At 43.5% G+C, this 18,807-nt stretch overlaps 1 protein-coding gene across 3 annotated transcripts in view; it reads left to right on the forward strand.

The window, feature by feature from the left end:
• The window catches only part of RNF130 (ring finger protein 130), a 53,783-nt gene extending 35,542 nt beyond the window's left edge, over nt 1-18,241 (forward strand). The window contains exons 7-9 of one of the 3 annotated variants that reach the window (XM_027682871.1): nt 9-204; nt 2,215-2,308; nt 11,480-18,241. In XM_027682871.1, the coding sequence (XP_027538672.1) occupies nt 9-204; nt 2,215-2,308; nt 11,480-11,501 (312 nt within the window). In that variant the 3' untranslated portion in view covers nt 11,502-18,241. Of the gene's footprint in view, nt 1-8; nt 205-2,214; nt 2,309-5,132; nt 5,322-11,479 lie in introns of those variants that run through there. The other 2 variants (XM_027682872.1, XM_027682873.1) reach the window with 2 other exon arrangements.
• The last annotated feature ends 566 nt before the right edge of the window (nt 18,242-18,807 follow it).

Genomic DNA, 18,807 nt, shown 5'->3' on the forward strand with positions numbered 1-18,807 from the left:
CCCCCCAGCCAAACGTGCCATGCACAGACAACGTAGCCTTTGACATGGAGAGGCTCACCCCGGGGCAGCCGACCAGCCGGCGCGTCCACTTCGCCACCGACAGCTCCCTCAGCCTGGAGCCCCTGCACACCTCCGGGATGTCCCAGCTGCCACAGGACGGGGAGCTGACACCGAGGTCAGGGGAGATCAACATTGCAGTGACAAGTAAGTTCCCTCTGGCTCCCAGTGCCTTTCCGTGGCTTCCTGTAGCTCTGTGCTGCAGGGCCGTGGTGATGGATGTCCCCGCAGGGACAAAGGTGACCTCAGTGTCTCTGCAAGAGGCATATGCTCCTTATTGAAACCAATAACTCTAGGTAAGACAGTGCCAACACTTCCATTATTAATGGTATATCCATTTAGATCTGCATGTAAAGAACCCTGGATGAACTAAAATGGCACCGAAATAACCTTCCTGAATTTGGTAACCAGGACAAGAGTCTGGGTTGCCAAAACCGTTATTTATCCTTTCGGAATACATTACATGCAATAATTTACACAAATATAAATATTTTAGCTGATTACTATTTCTGCAGACGTTTTTTCCCCTGAGAACATTGCTACTGGAACTCTGACGTCACTTAGCAGGTGTTTTTTCTTACAAAATTTGTGAATTAAAAAAAGCGTTTGATGTACCAACATTTGAGTATTGTCCAAGTGTTTTATAACATCAGAAAACTGTTCCTGCGCTGCTTGCAAGCTCTTATCCATAAGAGCAGCATGGAAAATTTCCACTCACTGGATTTTACCTAGGGTTTTTAATGTGCAATAGCACTATAATGAGTACAGTATGTGTAGAATTTCATCATTTTTCCATATGCTGTACAGTCTCAACTTGATGCATGAATGGTTGTTTTGCTGGCTGAATTGCAAAAATAGAATCCATGCACATGTACAACAGTCTAATTTTCTCCTTGTATTTTGCTTATGTGCATCTACGATCTAGATTTTGACCTTGGTGACACTGTTGTAACTGATGCAGTCCATTTGGGTGTTTCTTTAGATACTGTAGCAAAGTAAATGTGTCATTTAAAAAAATCTCATCTTACGAAAAACGTGGTCTGTATCTAGAAATGTCCTGATCTGAGAAGGGAAAATTCACATACGAAGTCTAGATTTTATCAAAGCCACTAAGTCACTTTGCCATCCAGTGTTTGACCTTTGGTTCACCTTGCACTCAGCTCTGTTGAACGAGAGCGGATCTGTTGCTGTGCTGCTCCCTTGTCACGGGTGGGAAACCTCTGTAGTTTTCACTTTTCACTAATTGGTTTTACAGAAGGTGTTTTCACCGTCTGTTCCCAACTGTAGTGCTGCTCGTGCACAGATGGGATGCCAGGGTAAAACAAGAAATAATCAGCAACAGTTCATTCTGACAATGTTTATAAAATAAAGCTTTAGAAAGGGCTGTTGAAATGTTTGGGTTTTATGGATGACATTCTTTGATGCATGAGAGTTAAACCAAAAGCCATATTGGACAACAGTGTTTGTATTCCAAACTGTTACTATATGCCAAATTGATTTTGAGGAAGGGGAACTCTGAATAGTGAACATTCTTTATAATAGACTTCTTTATACTATGTTTTATTTTTTTAATGGGTCTGTATGTCTACACTAATGTTGGAAGTTATTTTGCCATGTGTATTTCTGTCTATTAAATAGAAAATTCTAGTTATGTTTTACCGTCGGGCAAACTATCCTGGGTTTTGTTGGGTTTTAAGTAACATTATAACATTTATTTGGGAGGGAGGGGGCAAAGACACAACTGAACTGTGACAGTACGTTGGGTGTGCTTACGTGAAGAGCCACATCTCACCAAATCTAACCCAGCCCTGACAGTCTTTCCGACTTTGGGGGGTGGACAGAGTTTTCATCACGTTTTCCCTTGATCCTGCATTTCACTTTACATTGTTAAGTAACCTTTCTTTATCACTAACCCTTGGGCTCAGCCAGGAAATATTGTGTGCCATGCTTTTTTTCCGCACCTCTCTCCACTTCTTCTTTGCTAGCCTTCTCCCGTCAGTAACTCTGTGGCTTAACCTCCTTCTGCTTCACCTCCTGGGGCCAGTCATGGCTTAGAAGCCTCTTGCCTTCCGGCCGTGGTGTTTGAGGGGAATATTGGCATCGCTTTGACATAAGCCTTCTCCCACGAGTGATTTCCTCCCTTTCCTTTGTCAACAGAAGAATGGTTTATTATTGCCAGTTTTGGCCTCCTCAGTGCCCTTACACTCTGCTACATGATCATCAAAGCCACAGCTAGCTTGAATGCTAATGAGTAAGTAAATATTCAGATGTTTCTGTGTATTTCTGGTGGGTGTGTGTCATGGACAACATTGGGAATACATACCAAGGGAATAGAGAAGGGGGAAAACACAGCTGTCAAGGAATCAAATTCCTTTCCTGCTTTTCTCAAATGCAAGTGTGTCTGTTAACTGTAGGTTTCAGGGTAACATCCAGAGGCCCTCTTAATTTATATTTAGCTGGATTGTCTGAGGAAATCTCCTTGCTAAGTGGAGACCTGAAATGGGGGAAATAGAGAATATTTTATGTTCAGTTTTTGATTGGTGGTCTAGGTAAACATTAGATTTCTGCTATTAAATTCCCATGTTCAAAATGCACCTGGCAGAGCCAAAAAAACTACCAGCAGTCACCTTTGACAGTTTTGACCTCAATTTTATAGTCAAATTCATATTAAAAAAATAAATCTGTATTCCTAGTTGGCACACTCTCAGCTAGGAAAAAACAAGGTGTTAAACAGAAAACTACCTTTTTGCTCTTAGGAAAGGGAGAGATGAAAGCAATCAATGCAGTACTGTTTCTTCCCTCTTAAATGAAGAGATACTTGCTTCCCTGCTTTCTTAATTTATATGGAACCTCCCAGCCTCCCTTCAGACAAGGTGGACAAGAAATTACTCTAGCACAGGACTTTCAGTCTCTTTTTTATAGTTCTGTGTGTGGGCAAGTATAAATCTATTCTGCAGATCTATTATCTAGGTACATCTAGCTGTTCTCATGTAGATGTACGGAATATCTGAGCTCATGATGTATGTTTAATCATAATTTATTCATTTACTTGGGAAGGCAAAGTGTCAACATCTTTTTTTATCTCTGAACATCTTGACGCAACTGAGTTTCCATTAATGTGTTGATCTCTCTACCAGAAGTGGGGTGAGATTCAAAGGCAGTCTGCTGTGCAGGCTGGAAATGTAGCTTTATAATTTTCTTCCCTTTTTTTTTTTTCCTTGAGAGAAGAGAAAGAAGGAGTTTTTTTACTTTTATTGCTATTTGGAAAGTATAAGTTGTCCTTCTCAATAAGATGTAAACATGTCTAATAGTCTCCAGTGTAAAATTTTAGACAGTCACAAGCTAATCATCTTCAGGAGGGGCCATAGCATTGGTCATCAGGGATCTTTACCACTAAGTTGCAAATCTTCCTTTCCTCCTCTTTTCACATGCTGATTCCAAAAGGACTCCATGAAGAAAAGTTTTAGAACTTCAAAGAGCCCTATCAAGTCTCCTGATTATTATTTTTTTTTTCCCATTTGTCAAAATCTTGAAATTGCATCCCTCAATCAGCAACTTGGCAAGGAAGCTGCAGCTGAACATAGTTCATCTGCCCAGAAGAGTAGCTTGGGAAAAGCATGGAGCAAGAGGAGCTGTAAAACGGGAATGTCTGCATTTCCGGGCCCTTGCACATCATTAGGGAGGAGGAGGAGCTGCAGCCCTTGTGGTGTCATCCAGATGTGGGCACCGATAGCAGCTGCATTCCTGCCTTGCCTTGCAACTCTTGGTTGCCTTTTGCTCAGTGGGATCTGGGTCTGTTTGTACTGGAAGGACAAGCTGCTTCACACTGGCAGCAGAGGTTGGGCCTCCAGCAAAGTGTTTTCACAAAGGGTGTGGTGATACAAGGAGAGCACCTTTCCCGAGTGATAGGAATTGAAATGCGAGCTCATACGAGTGTGTACTTGAGGCAGATTTAAGGAAACTCACAACTACAGAAACAAGAGCTGTCAAAAATCACTTATTTGGGTAAATGAGGTACCTTGCTGTAGCCTTTAACCTCAGCTCAGCTTCATCTGAATCCTTTGGGATCTGAGCAGCCTCCACAAGTGCTGCTGTGTTCGGCTACTCGTTTTAGGCAGTTTAAAATGACGCTAATGCTCAGATTTATTGTTTCATTGACACCTTGTGTTCCCAAGTGCCAGACAAACCATTTTCTGTGCTGAATATCGTGCCAGATATATGGTAGCTCCTTCTCACTGCAATTTTTATTAAATGTCATAGCAGCATATCTACTTTTTATGCTGCTCTCCATATAAAAAGCAATGCTGGCATACCCTGCCTTTGTTATGGTAGTGTTTCAGGAGGAAGCAGAGGAGTTTTTCATATCAGAAAACAACAGTAGCAAGAATGAGTTTATGAAATATGCTGATGCGAGTAAAAGGTGCCAAATATTCTCCTTTAAAACTCACCTAAACCCATATCCCATTCCTTTTTTTCTATGTCCTTCCCTCAGCTTAAAGATATTTATTTAGACCAATAGTTCTGGTGTTGTGAGTATACATATTTAACTGTGTATATGTATGTTTGTGTATATGTATATATACACGTGCATTTTTTAAATAGTTGTGATAAAAGTAAACATTGTCTCAGTGAGAAGAGAATAAGGAACCAGCTGCTTTCTCTTGGTCTCAAAATATCCTTTCAGTATTACTGTTAAAAGATTTAGGCAGTGTTTGAAAGGAACAGAAGCAGCACATTTTGCCTTCCTGCTTAGGGAACAGTCAGAAATTACTGTATAACTGTGGGTTTCAGCCCAAAAAGCCCAGATATTGGATAGCACCACTTAGAGAAAGTATTCAGTAGCAGATGAAGTGTCCTCAAAAGCTTAGAAGTGCTCAGACCTCTGGCTGTCCTGTAAGAATGATATGACAAATACAGACCTCTCTTAATGCTCTGGCCTTGTATAATTAGTCACTTTTCACTAGCTTACTTTTACAGGAATTTTTTTAAATTATTTTTATTATTTTTTTTTTTTTAGTATTGGCAGTATTAACTTTAACATAAATATTTTGTTCCTTTTTTTTTCTGCCCCGCAGAGCAGAATGGTATTGAAGAAACGCTTTCCGGCCGATTGCCTCGGAGAGAGACACCTATTTTTATGCATCATTTATCGATCATGCAGCACAAGCAATTATTTAGTACATTCTATTTTTTCATAAAATTTGCTGATGCCAAAGCTTTGTATTAAGGAAAAAGTGAAGAAATAAAAAAAAAACTTTAATTATGAAATCTTACTCTGTGAGAATTTCATTCTTCTTGGGCTTTCTGTGTTAGTACTCAAGTCTGAGAGGATTTTGTAAATTTTACAAGGTGCTTTATATTTCCTTTGAATGATTTCATCATTGCAGTTCTCTATTATTCTCCATTCGTTTTGGGACACGGGAGTGGAAATCTCATGCAGTGCCGTCATTATGATGCCACCCACCACTGAAGTGACTAACAAGTATTAGTAGAAATCATTCCATACCAACTTATTTGGGGAAAAAAAGCTGGGCCAAGCATTCTTGTTAAGTCCATATAACGGACTTACCTTGTCTCCAGCTGAGAATTAATTTGAAGTAGGAACATTTTCTCAGTTTTTCCTCCTGTAATGCTCCCATGTCGCACTGGGAGCATGGCAGTATAATTTTTGCCTTGAGGTCAGGCATTGCTGAAGGTTTGCAATGCTGTTGTCTCAAAATACAAATCATAAACCTTTTCTGTCTTTTACTTTCACCCCACCCTTCTTTTTGATGGTGAAGCTGCTCTAAACCGCTTCTTCCTTCCTAATAACAAGTGGAAACATTGCATTTCCCCCACTGCCGTATGTGAAACCTCCTTTCAGGGCTAGATGGGTTAGTTTTGGTTCAAATTCAAATCATTTGATGTAGAAACTCTGTGTAAGCATGTCCCTTCTTGCCATGGCTTCTTTCCTGGTGAGGAGGCAGAGGGAAAACATTTCTCCTCGCTGTCCTCGCTCCAGCTGTTTCACACAAGTTGACTTATGCAAGCAGAGTGTGAGTAATGTCACAACAGTCAGTTAAAACACGCGGGTCTGAGTCCCAGCCAAATGCTAATGCTTGAGTTAATCAGATGGGTAGATGAAGGTAACAAGTCAGGAAGGAAAAAGTAATTGACAGAAGTTAAAGCCTATTCTGTGTTTGGTTGTTTTTGTTGTTCTGGGATCAAGATGTAGATGTTCGAAACGGAATGCTTTCTAAATTAATTAAACGAACAGAGAGAAGCAATTTTACTGTAAGATTTAATTTTTTTATGTACTGGGAACCAGGGGATTTAATTTAATTTTATTTTTATGTATAGGCACTTTTAGAAGTTAGGAACACAGCCAGATGCTGCATTAAAATTGTTTCTTAATTCTTATTTGTCCATCAGACTTCAGCTGAGAAGGCAGCTTTTATAATAAGAAATGAAATGTGTGATAGCTTCAGTGCATTTAATAGAATTCTTCTTCAGTGTGTCCTTGTGAAATTCTGAAAGAAATACGAAAACAATCAATAGAGCAGTAAGTGCCTTTTGAAAGACTGGAAAACCCCATTGGACTTCCTCATGGAAAGAAAAAAGCTTCAAACATACTGTGTCTGAGGACTGTCTGCTTTTAAAGTACAGTGTGTGTCAACTGAGTGTTGTTGCCAAAAACGGAGGAATGTGGTTAGAGCATGATTTATGTTACAGGCTATGATATATGTTTTTTTCACCCATCTCTCAACAGCAATAGTAGAACTGATAAGTCTGTGCTTGTCTCCTGAAAAAAATTCCTTAAGTGCTATTTAGTGCTGTTGGGAGGGATGTGCAGAGACAGCCTGAGCAGAGTCATGACCCAGATGCAAAAGGCACCACAACAACTCCAGTTCTTGTTTCTTCTACAGAACAGCAGCAGAAGGAGAAGTTGAGTGATATTTGGAATGAAAAGGCTGACAGGGCTTTTTAGTGAATCTCCCTCCATAGAGGATTTAAATAACTCAGCACCATCTTTTCTAATTTTTGGTTTGAGCCTCTAACAATTGTCTCAACAAAGTGTGAATAAAAACATAGACAATTTCTGCTAGGTTACTTCTAGGTCAGGTGAGCTATGACTATCTGTTAATGAAATAAATGTGTTCAAAGATGGACTTGATTTTTTTTTTTTTACTCTGGATAGGCACAAGAAGGAAATTCCCAAACTTTATCGTAGAATCACTTAGGTTGGAAAACCCCTCTAGGGTGATCAAGTGCAGCCATTAACCCAGCATTGCCAAACCCACCACTAAACATGTCCTTTAAATGCCTCCAGCCTGTCCAGATCCCTCTGTGGAGCCTTCCTGCCCTCCAGCAGATCAGCACTCACATCCACCCTGGTGTCACCTGCAAATGTACTGAGAGTGCACTTGATCACCTCGTCCAGATCATCCCTAAAGGCATTAAACAGGACTGGCCCCAGTGCTGAGCCTGAGGGAACACCAGTGACTTGTCACCAACCGGGTTTAATTCCATTCCCCACCACTTTCTGAGTCCAGACATCCAGCCAGTTCTTAACCCAGTGAAGAGTGTACCTGTCCAAGCCAGTTTCTCCAGGACAATGCTGTGGGACACAGTGTCAAAGGCTTTACCAAAGTACAGGTAGACACATCCACAGCTTTGCCCTCATCCACTCAACTAGTCACCTTATTGTAGAAGCAGACCAGGTTAATCAAGCAGGACCTGCCTTTCCTAAACCTGTGCTGGCTGGGCCTGAGCCCCTGGTTGCCCTGTACGTGCTGTGTGATCACACTCAGCATGATCTGCCCCGTGACCTTCCCTGGCACCAAGGTCAGGCTGTAGTTCCCCAGATCTCTCTTCCAGCCCTTCCTGTAGAGGGGTTTTTTGCTAAACCTCCAGTCAGCTGGGACCTCCCCAGTTCACTGGGACTGCTGGTGAATGATGGAAAGTGGCTCAGTGAGCACTTCCACCAGCTCCCTCAGTGCCCTTGGATGGATCCCATCCAGCCCCATAGACTTGTGTGTGTCTGAGTGGTGTTAGCAGCTCACTGACCATTTCCATCTGCCCTGTTGACCTTTCTCCAGTTCTTACCCCAAAACACTCAACCCCCACCATCATTAAACTCCAGACAATCAAATCCCTAAGGCACAGGGCTACCCCAATGCCTCTCCTTGCCTATCCCTTCTGAAGAGCTTTCAGCCATCCATGGCAGTGCTCCAGTTGTGGCAGTCATCCCACCGTGTCTCCACGACGGCAACCACGTCACAGTTTTCCTGATAAGCTGGCTTCAAGGAAACAGTGCTTTATGAATAATCCCACTCTGTTGTTCCTTAACTGAGAGGGTGTTTAAAACAGATTGTCTGAGATAGGGAGTGCTCTGATCAGATTCCCACAGTAAGAAGCCGTCATGCCAGAAGAGCTGGGGAGGGACTGCAGCTTGTGGCAGAAGATGGCCCTGATTAATGACTAAAGGCATTAAAATACTTTCAGATGGAAAGGGAACACCAGGTGATCCATAGTCCTGATGCACCTGCAGTGCTGTGTCTCTTGAATTTTTGGCCTTGGTATTGTGCCCAGTTCTGTGGCATCTTTTGATAGGTATAAAGATCAATTCCAGGGTAATATGATTATTTTCAGGCTCAGTGCAAGCAATAGGAAAAGTTCTTTTAAAGTGTATAATGAAGAATAGTGGCAGAGAGCACTGAAGGATTCATTTTCTTGTATCAAAACTGCATGCAGCCTTCCCATTTGTTTTCCATACCTAAGGGGTAAATGTTGATCTTTCTTGGTAAGTGCAAAATAGCAACAGACTCATGAGCTGAATTTGGAACTGCGGATGTTTGTACTTGTCCTTAAAATACATTTATTCAGTAAATTTATCAGCTGGACTGATGCCACATTTTTAAACAAACATTAGCAATTTTCTGCATTAAGAGGAGCGTGGCTGGGTCACTGTGCCCTGCTGACTCTGCTGCTCCAGCCGTGGGCTGTGGGCAATGGTCCTGACCTGGTTAATGGAACACCTGAAGATTGAGTGCTGGAAAACACCGTGGCAGCAGCTGGATCCTCAGCCTTGGGTGGGCTGCACTGGATGGGAGAGGAGACATTTAAAAAGAAGGAGCAATGTGTCCCAGAAGTGGTATGGAAGCCAAGAGATGTCTATCTGCATGGAAACATGCAGCCTCCCTGGGAGTGGGTGGCTGCATTTCTTCTGCCAAGGACAAAAACATCACAGTAAAGAATTTAGAGGTGTTGGATATACACTGCCTATTTCCAGATTAATATAAAATATTTGTTGTCAGATGACCTCTCAGCCTGTTGATTAAATCTCTCCTTCAAGTCTGCTGGAGTGGAAGTCTGGGTGCACAGAGGAGATGACGGCCTGGGCTGTCTGCTTCCAAACCCGTGTTTGATTTCTGTGTGATAAAAACAAAAGCAACACCAAACTTTTAGAAACCCCTTTGGTTTGTTTGAGGATTGGTTGTGTGTAACATTGCAGCAGGTGGAGGAAAGGGAGGTGAAATACCCAATATCCAAGGCTTAATTCAACTGCAAGCTGAGACTCACTCATCAAAAATTAAATTATCCTGACCCATAACACAATCTTGAAATCAGTTTTATCTGGTATAATTTCAAAGCAGGTTTGGGTTTTTTTGTTTGAATTATAGAGTCATTGAGGTTGGAAAAGACCTCTAAGATCATCAAGTCCAGTTGTTGGAGTCAGACTATGATCATCTGGAAGTCATAGTTCCAAGTTTATGTTCCCTCAAATACTCAACCCTTATTTATTTATATTTGTTTATTTATTTATTTGAAACCTGGATATGTGCTCCTGGCAGAGTGAACGATTCAGTCCTATGCAGTGTAACTACTAATTTCACTTTGTTTCAATCAACAGTGGGATGAGAAATAAATTAATTTCCTTATGAGAACTTCTCCTTGCAAATTTTGGAGCGAGTGTGTGTACTGGCTTTTGGTGGTAAAAGAGCAGCAGATCCATTGCCCAGCTCCAGTTTCTTGCTGTTTTGAGCAAGGATTTGACCTAAGCACACAATCTGTGCAGCTCAGGACAGAGTTTGCTGCAGACCCAGATGGCAGCTCGCTGGCACAGCATGCTGAAGTTTTCATGGAGTCCATCTACAGAGTCCCTGGCTCTCCCAGCCAGTGCTGCTGTGATTCCTGTGCTTTGATAAGTGCAAAATTCATCTTCACTTTTGCTTGAACACAATCATACACATTTGATTATAACTCTAGTTTTTCATTTTTAATCATAATAAGGACTTATTTTTGGGTTTTTTGAATCTGTGTCTTCTGGGGAAGGAGAAAAGGTGTTTTGGACAGTAACAGCTGAATTCTTTTCTCATATCTTCTGTAAGCTCTTTATTTTCAGAATGGCATAGGCTGGGCTCAAAATTTGGCAAAGAAAGGGAGATTTAAGCTCCTAAGATCCACCAGGGCTAAAACTCCAATCCCCTAAGGATCTTGCCTCACTGATGCCTGAAACTGGAGGCACCTTGGTTTGCCGAGTGCCTTCTTGATGAACTTGGAAGCTTTTCAGTTGCCTCCAGTTTGGCTCATGTAGCTGCCTGGTGTATTGTAATCTAAGCAGCTCCCAGCTATTCCCCCCTGGGATCGAGAAGCCAGGTAATGAAATGCTTTGGCGAAGGGCCTGATCTGATAGATGCTTTCAGAGAACCGTTTGTGTAGCAGGAGGGCTGGGCTTCTTGCAAAACACATCTGTGGGTTCAGAGAGCCACGGGAACACCAGGCCACAGAGGAAAAAAATTAAATTCCATTCCCCACTTTATCAACAGCTGCTTGGTGCTTGGTTTGGGTATTGCCAATGTTGGAGAAGTCTCCTTTTGGTTAAGTGTAAGGAAATACGTAGGTGCCTTTTTCTAGAAGATGAGTTGTGTGGGTGAAGGTTGCTGAGCTCTGGAGGAGGTCAGGCTTTCAGCAGCACTGATGGGATGATCCTTGGGGAGCTCCTCTCCCAACCTGCCCATTCCTTTCAACCCCGTGCTGGAGTGCTCTGTGCTGGTGCACGGCACAGCGCTTCGGTGTCAACTGAAGGTTTCTGGGTTTCCCAAGGAAGCACATCCCTGCTTTACAAGGCTGTAAATCAACAGCCAGCACTAAGTGCAAAACTCCAGCCTGCCCTAGCCTTGCTCAGACTTGACCTGTTTTATCTGAAAGAGCCATTTAAGGTGGGCCTGTTCATGCATATGGAAAGCAGTTGCTTTGAGTTGTCTGGGGAGCAGATGAACAGAGGTGAACAGAGGTGAAATATTTCATATGGTTGTTACTGGTTTGCTATTTTTTCCTTGTGTACTGTGTTTGCAGCCAGCACCCGGGTATGAGGATGCTTTACTCAGTTCTTATGTTGTTTGTGTGTGTTCCTAATGTGGTTTTGTTCTACCTCTTGCAGGCGGTCACTTCTTCCATCGTAACTCTCTGTCCCCTCGAAGCCTGGTCTACGAGAGCGAGTTCTCAACCATCGAGCCCGCCTTGGACATGTATGACGAGAACAAAACCTGAAAGGAATCCATGCTCCTTCCTGGCCCTTTTTCCGTTTTTTTCATTTCTCATTCCTATTGTTGTGTACTCTTTCCATGGATCTCCTTTGTCTGAAGAAGAGCTGCTTTTTCCAGAACACGAACCCGCCTTCTCGATTGCACAGACGAAGACCAGCTGTGGTGGTTTCTGAGGTGGCATCTCTGAGCTGACAAAGAGTTGCGTGCAAGCAAGGTTGTCTGATGGAAGTTGCTGAGTAACAGCATGGGGAGCTGTGTCGGTCCAGCCGCGGCGACGCAGAAGAGGTTTTACGGTGGTCCTAAGAGTTTGTGTTGTGCTGCAAATGCGTCTCTTAACACAGGCGTCTGCTGTTTCCAGTTGTTTGATTGTCCACGTGGTTGGGCAAAGTCAGAAAGGGAACTGGTTGTAGAGGAGATGGCCAGTGACTGGTAAAAGCACTCGTATATCTTGGTCAATCCATAACCCTACTGTGAAATAGCCCCTTCTGAGAGGGACCTTTATAAGTGCATTGAGTTTCCTACAACCCACCTAACCCCGGACAGTGGCGAGCCAGTCTGACGTTCAAGCTGCAGAGAGGACCTGCATTTGCAGAAGGATTTCAAGGAACTTGGTGCTTGGTTTTTTTCTCCAGTTTGATTGAAGCAGGAGAAAAATGGTGTACACGGAATATACTTTTGGTCCTTCCGTGTGCTCAAGTCAAGTGAGTCTCTTTCTGTAGAGAGGACGTTCACAGAACCAGCACTTGATCTACCTGATAACCATTAGACTTTTTGAAATATGCAGGAATCGAATTAGCTTTCTTTCTCACTTAACTTTTTTTTTTGGGGGGGTGGGGGTAAAAAAATCCACCAAATTTTTCACTGAGGTTTTTTAAAAGCCAGCATGTTGGCATTACACAGAGAAGAAAAGAGGTAAGCTTCTTATCCCATTCTCCCGTTGAGATCTGCAACAGCTATTTAACAAACGCATTCTCTGAGCTGTGCCCTTTCCCACTGACATCAATAACGGGAATGCAGAAAGCAGGAGAAGAAAGGAAAGCAGCTACTGCTTTGACACGCTGCAGGAAAAATCAATTTTTACCAGCATGTGACAAAAGTGGTGGGGAAATGGATATGGTTTGCAAGCTTCTGAGAGAACAATGCAGAAATGGAGAGCGAGTGTAACCTCTGGAGCCAAGTCATCCACAGCGTTCCTCAAAAGAGCCGACGTGGAGGAGCGAGCGCTTCTGCTCCATCCTTTTCCTACCAGACAATGCATAGCTGTTAATGAATGTTTGGATTTTTCTCCATTGCAGTCTAAGTTACTGTAGGTGTAGAAATGCATTTTGTGTCCTTGTAATATGAAACACAGTTTCACCCTCTGTATAGGAATCTTGAGAAATCAATTAAGCCAAAAAAGAAAGGTAAGACATACTCTGCCGTGCTTTAATTTCACCTGCTTTTGCTACAAGCAGGGGAATTTCCCCTCCTTTATAATGTTTTTAATTGTATAGCAGTCTGCTTAACATATATCCTTTTCTGAGGTGTGGTTCAGCTGTGTCTTTAACATGGATGTTTAAGAGAAAAAAGAAAAACCCAGCTCTGTAAAATGAGGAAATGATCCTCTTTGCTGAGCTTCCTTTGACTTTTGTTGCTGTGCGTCAGCTTTATTTAATCTGATAATTTGAGAGTGGGTGGTGTGAAGTGTAGGGAGGTTTTTTCTCATAATACCCACATTTATATTTACCGAATGCACTTTTATTGTCATTCAGCTCACTCCAGAAATGTGCTGAAGCCCCAGACTTCTTAAGAGCACAATTTTGACACCCACTTTCTCCTGCGAAGCAAAAGTGAAGGTCACAGAAAGTACCAGGAGTGGCTTGAGCAGCAGCAGGTCGTGGTCAGGATCCTTCCTCTGCTGGCAGATGTGCAAGAGGGGCAGTGACACAGCTCCTGACAGACAAGCCCAGGCAGAGCTCCCCAGCCCGGCCTGGCTGAGCTGTGCTCAGGCCCGTACAGGGCTCGGGGGCGGCAGAGGGACTGATTGAGCAACCCCTGTTTTCGTAATTGCATCTGCGGGATCACAGCAGGTAAACACGTGAGAGCGGGCACCTTCCAAAAACAAATGCCTGAGAGAAAAATCACCAGCTCTCAAGGATGTTATAGGGCTTGTTTTTATCCGTGGTGGGCAGTCAGGGTCACAATAAACCCACAGACACCTGGCTGTTCCTGGTTGAATACAAAAATGTCTGGGTGTCTCTGCGTGTGCACAGTGGGGTTTGGGTAGGACAGCCTCTTGTATGGGGTGCTGATCCTCCACGCAAATCCTTCTTGTAGGGGCTCTCTCAGCCTGGCACAGGGATTTCCCCCAAGGCCACCAGGAACAGCACCAGGGCACAGGTTCGGCACAAAACCAGAACTGATGTTTTCTGAGCTCCAACTGAGCCCGTTCACACAGATATACAGGATCTGTGCCAGGATATACAGAAAAGCTAGGAAAGGCATGGAAATTAAATTTAAAAGCTGGAAAGCACAAAGCCCCCAAAGACAAAATAATAAATAACGTCATTTGTATTTTGTTAAATTTCCTTATTTCCACCTGAACATCTTGGTTTTAAGCAGGGGGAGGGCAGGTTTGCCTCTGTGGAGATCAGGGTCTGGCATAGTGATATAAAAGTGGATTTGTGCTGTAGCATCTTGGATAAGGGAGCTGATGTTTATAATTGGCATCCTGGATTTGGAAAATCTTGCAACAGTGGAAAAATTAAAAGCTTGTTCAAGCAATTGATCCCTACGTGCTGTAGCAGACGTTCTCCCACTTAGTCATATTTAGCATGGGGAGGAGGCACCACAGCAACATGGGTGATTTTTTTCTGGGCTGTGCTGGTAAGTTTGAGGTTTTCCTTTTAATATTAATCAGTATATAAAAAAAGCTTGGTGAGCATCGTTGTTCTTGTTCTGCTGCAGTGGTGCTGTGTGTGGTTTGAGTCATTTCACAGAAGTAAAACATAACAGCAATCTACCAAGGACTGTAAGTGCCAGTAACTTGGAAAAATCGTTTTTAAGGTTAAAAAAAAGAAGTGCTTTTCAACAGCAACATTCTTTTTATGACTTCTTCATATTAAAAAAAGCTTTTATCTCCAAGTGTTTCCCCAAACTATTTAAACCCCAACACTTCACCTTCTCTTTCCTGGCCTCTTGTTCTATGAAAGTTTTGCATGTTCCCGTAAGACATTTGTAAAATCAAGATTTGCTTGTGTTCTTAGAGGATAATTGCCAGTAAAAAAAAAACAGACTGTAAGTGTGCTTTTTACCTATAATACAACATTAAATATTAAACTTGAAGCATGTTAAAATTTACCTAAAGACCCTCACAATTGCTCTCTCCAGTGAGCTCCTGTGTTGGGATCTGCACTGTCCCTTTGTTCTAGGATGCTTGCCCTGGCACCTGGGGATGCTATAGGAATAGCCAGGTATCCTACATTAGCCAAAGAAAGACCAAAAAGAGTTCAATAAATGTGTTTAGGACTATGTTATGAGACTTACACATCTTCTGTTTTCTTTAAACACACTCATGTAAAAATAGTGCAAAGGCTTGGGAGAGCCAAGAGCTTTTTACCAGGTACTGGAGAGCAGAGGAAATTCTTCAGGAAGCATGGGTCACACTGAGGCTTCAGAACTTGTTCAGTCCAATTTAGGTTTGAGGTAATACCACAATCAGGTCATGAGCTGAAGGATGAAGGCACCAGGGTTGAGCTGAAGTTCAGGCAGCTCTGCAGCCTGATTACTGGCAAGTGAGTTGACTTAATTATTAAAAATATTTGGCATTTTGCTTAGCTAATAGTAATTTGTTTTCTACAGCATAGAAAATAGCTCACAAGCTTAGGCACAGTGGGGCAAATGCAAGAGCCACAGGGCTGCTGCCAGCCCTGCAGGGTGGGGAGAGAAGGGCAGGAGGACTCAGGGCAGGGACCTCAGGAAACACCTTCAACTTCCCAAGTGAAGCTTTTGCTCCTTTTTCACCCCTTGTTACACAGCCATACTTGACCTAATTTTCCAGTCTGAGCAGTGCAGAAGAGTGCATGATGTGCCATGACAGCTTGCATATGTGTTGTTATATTTAAAGGTTTCTTCATTTTTTCCTTTCCCTGCTAGACTTGCTGCACCACAGGGCACTGCTCAGGGCAGCCTGAGCTCTGGCACACTCGGTGGAAACCACTGAGCAGGGGAGGGAGTGAGGGAGGGAAAGATGCTCCAATTAAGCTGATTGGGGGGAAATCAGGGGAAAGGTAGACTGTACATCTGTACATTGGTGCTCATTTATGCTTTGTTTCCAATGGTTTTGAAATAATTAAGAGAAAAGGCACTACTCCCTACCCCTTCTTTGTGGGATGCAGTGACAAGAGCAGGGCTCCAGATGGGGTTTTGCTTCTGGTGCAGAGCCATGGTGCTCTGTAACCCCCAGTCAGTGATGTCCTGAGCTGTTGGTCAAAGCCCCAACCTCACAGGGGCCTGACAGGTTTACTTGGTGCTTGTAAAGTGCTTTAGGGAGAATAAATCACTTGCATGAGCCTTTGCAAAGCAGCACTAATCAACACCTTGTTGTCTGTCAGTGGTTTGATCCTTTCATTACCCTACTCTTTTTAAAAGCCTGCAACATCCCCTAACATTCTTAATTCTCCCCAATTAATAATCTCTGCTATCCCACTCCATCAATTACTACCTGCTTCCTCCTCCTCTGGAGAGCCAGGTAAAGGTCCCCTTTGTGCAGGCACTGCCGTCCACCTGTTCTCCAGCATCTTCTTCATCACTGTGCCATCACATCACTGTGCCATCACCATGCCAGCCAGCCCCTCAGAGGGGATTCATTGCTCCAAACCAGCATCACGGTCTGTGGGAGCACAGAGGTTCCTGGTGGGTTGTTCTTGGCCAAAGCAGGCTCTGTGGGATTTGAGCTGTCCTTGTGGGATGCTCGTTCTGTGGATCCCTACATGGAGCATCCTTTCACTCCTCCACCCAGTAACCTCATGGAGATGCCTACGTGAACAGAGATGGATGTGTAGGTTGTGCAATAACATCTGAATATTTATTCTTTTTTATGGCAATAATGTCCAGAGTCCCTGGGTTTGAGGGCCCTGTGGTATAAGGTGTTGCCCAAAAATAGGCCATTTCCTAAAGAGTTAGTAATTAAGTATTAATATTCCTGCAAAGTAAGAAGTACATAGTGTTTTATTGAAAGTTGAAGCTATTTAGAGTGATTTCAATGGCAGGCTGAGGTGTAACATGAGCTAGTGTCATACAGCTGGGAATGGGGTTTTGCAGCCCAAAAATCAACTGGACATGCATGTGAAGGCTCCCTCACTTCTGCTGGGCTATTCCTTCCTCCACTTCCATCTACAAGCCCCTCATGATCCAGGAGCTTTTTATTTTCCCTGAGCTCAGCTGTGTGCATTTGCTGTGCTGTTTGCCTTTTTTTTTTTTCTGCTGCTTCCCACATGCTCCAGGGCTCATTTTCACTTGGCTGTGATTTGACCTTCAGCTGCCCAAACCCCTTGGAGGGACAGGAGCCATTAATTCCCAGTAGAGCAGATCTGCTGGGCTGTGCTAAGGCCTAGACCACCAGAATTGCTCTGGATTCCCCCTTCCCCTGCCCAGTGCCTGTGTCTGTAACACACTCAGGTTGCCTTGGGCAGTAAGGGATGTATCTGCCCGCAGCCTTCCCACGGACCTGGCCTGCACTGGGAAGGAGGATGGTACAGAAAACAGCTCAGCAGCTCAGCAACCCTCCCATGCTCCAGCACAGGAAAGTCTGGGCTTGAAAGTAAACTTGTTCTTTGCTGCTGTAAAGCCAGAATGTTTAATGGAGTGTTTGGGGCTGTTAAAGCAAAGCTCCTGTTTGCCCATTTGTGCAGTCCCAGCAAGGCAACATCCCAGCATGTTGCTTTCTGCTTTTGCTGGACGGTGCTACATGAACAAGAAGCCTTCTCAGTTGCCACCACATCAGCAGGTAGACTTTTCCCAGCCTGTATGTCTAGACTTACCTTCCAGCACTGGTAAGACCTGTTGCACTGCTCCTATAAAGGGGAATAACCTTTTGGAGCAAACTGAGTGGTAGCATCGCTCTTCTGCTTGTCCCGTTAGCCCTGCTGCAGTTTGCAAGTAGCTGTTAAATACTAAAAGCTTCTCTGTATGACCACGCCTGTCCAGGATCACCTGCTCGAGACCATGGCTAACTATGCACTGAATCCATCAAAACGGGATCGTTTTATCTCAGCAGAGAAGGGACACCCCAGCCTTTGGGCACAGGAGACTGCAGCAAACAACAACAACAACAAAACAATTTGTGTGTAAAAGGAAAAGTCTGTTTCAACTGGCTTGCTGCAAGGTGGGTCACACCGGTGTGACCAGGTAACCTAAACACTCTAGCAGCTACCAGGGGCCTGGGGGTGCTATGGGGACACAGGCACCGTGGGTGAAGCGGTGCCCTCCTGACTGTCAGAGCTCTCCAGCCCTTTTGAAAGTGTAGCTTGCCAGCAGCAGAACTTGTTGACGTGTTTTGATGTAAGTATAACACTGTATTGTAGTTACGTGGTATATGCTGATATGTTAATAGTGTATACTGACTAGTTAGGGTTTGCTAATGTACTACATTTCAATAAAAAGCAATTTAAAAAATATGGAGTTTGTGAGTTTGGTGTCTCTGAAAACACAGGCGGATGAGCGCGTCACCCAGTGACTCCAATCCCTCCAGTATTTCTTATATATCTATCTTAGAGGGCAGTGTGGAACAACATTGTCAAAAGATCCATTTTCAGAGAGGATTTTTCCCACTCTGCTGTAAATATTTTTTAATTTGCTGTACTAGTCCCTAGAAATCTCAGGCCACTAAAAGCCACATTGTTCAAAGTGGCTTATGAATATACTGGAGACACTAATCCACCTTCCCAGAGCTTTTGCTACCTGAATGATGGCAAATGGTGAGCAGGATCAGCAATAGTAACACAGAGAAGGATCCTTTGGCACCTTCTCCCAGTGCTCAAACCCTCCCCACAGCACACCCAGCCTTCAGAAATGACCATGCTGCTCCCAAACAGAGCCATGCTATTAAGGTGAAGGCACAGCCCTGAAAGCTGAGCCAGCTAATAAATATTTATATTACAGTAGTGTACAAAGGCTCCAGCTGGGATTAGGGCACTGCACTAACACAGAGGACAGATCATCCCAGGGTTAAAGGATTTATAGC

Source organism: Neopelma chrysocephalum, unplaced genomic scaffold (assembly GCF_003984885.1).
Source record: "Neopelma chrysocephalum unplaced genomic scaffold, ASM398488v2 Primary Assembly neopelma1_63, whole genome shotgun sequence".
In the NCBI taxonomy this organism is placed as follows: Eukaryota; Metazoa; Chordata; class Aves; order Passeriformes; family Pipridae; genus Neopelma; species Neopelma chrysocephalum.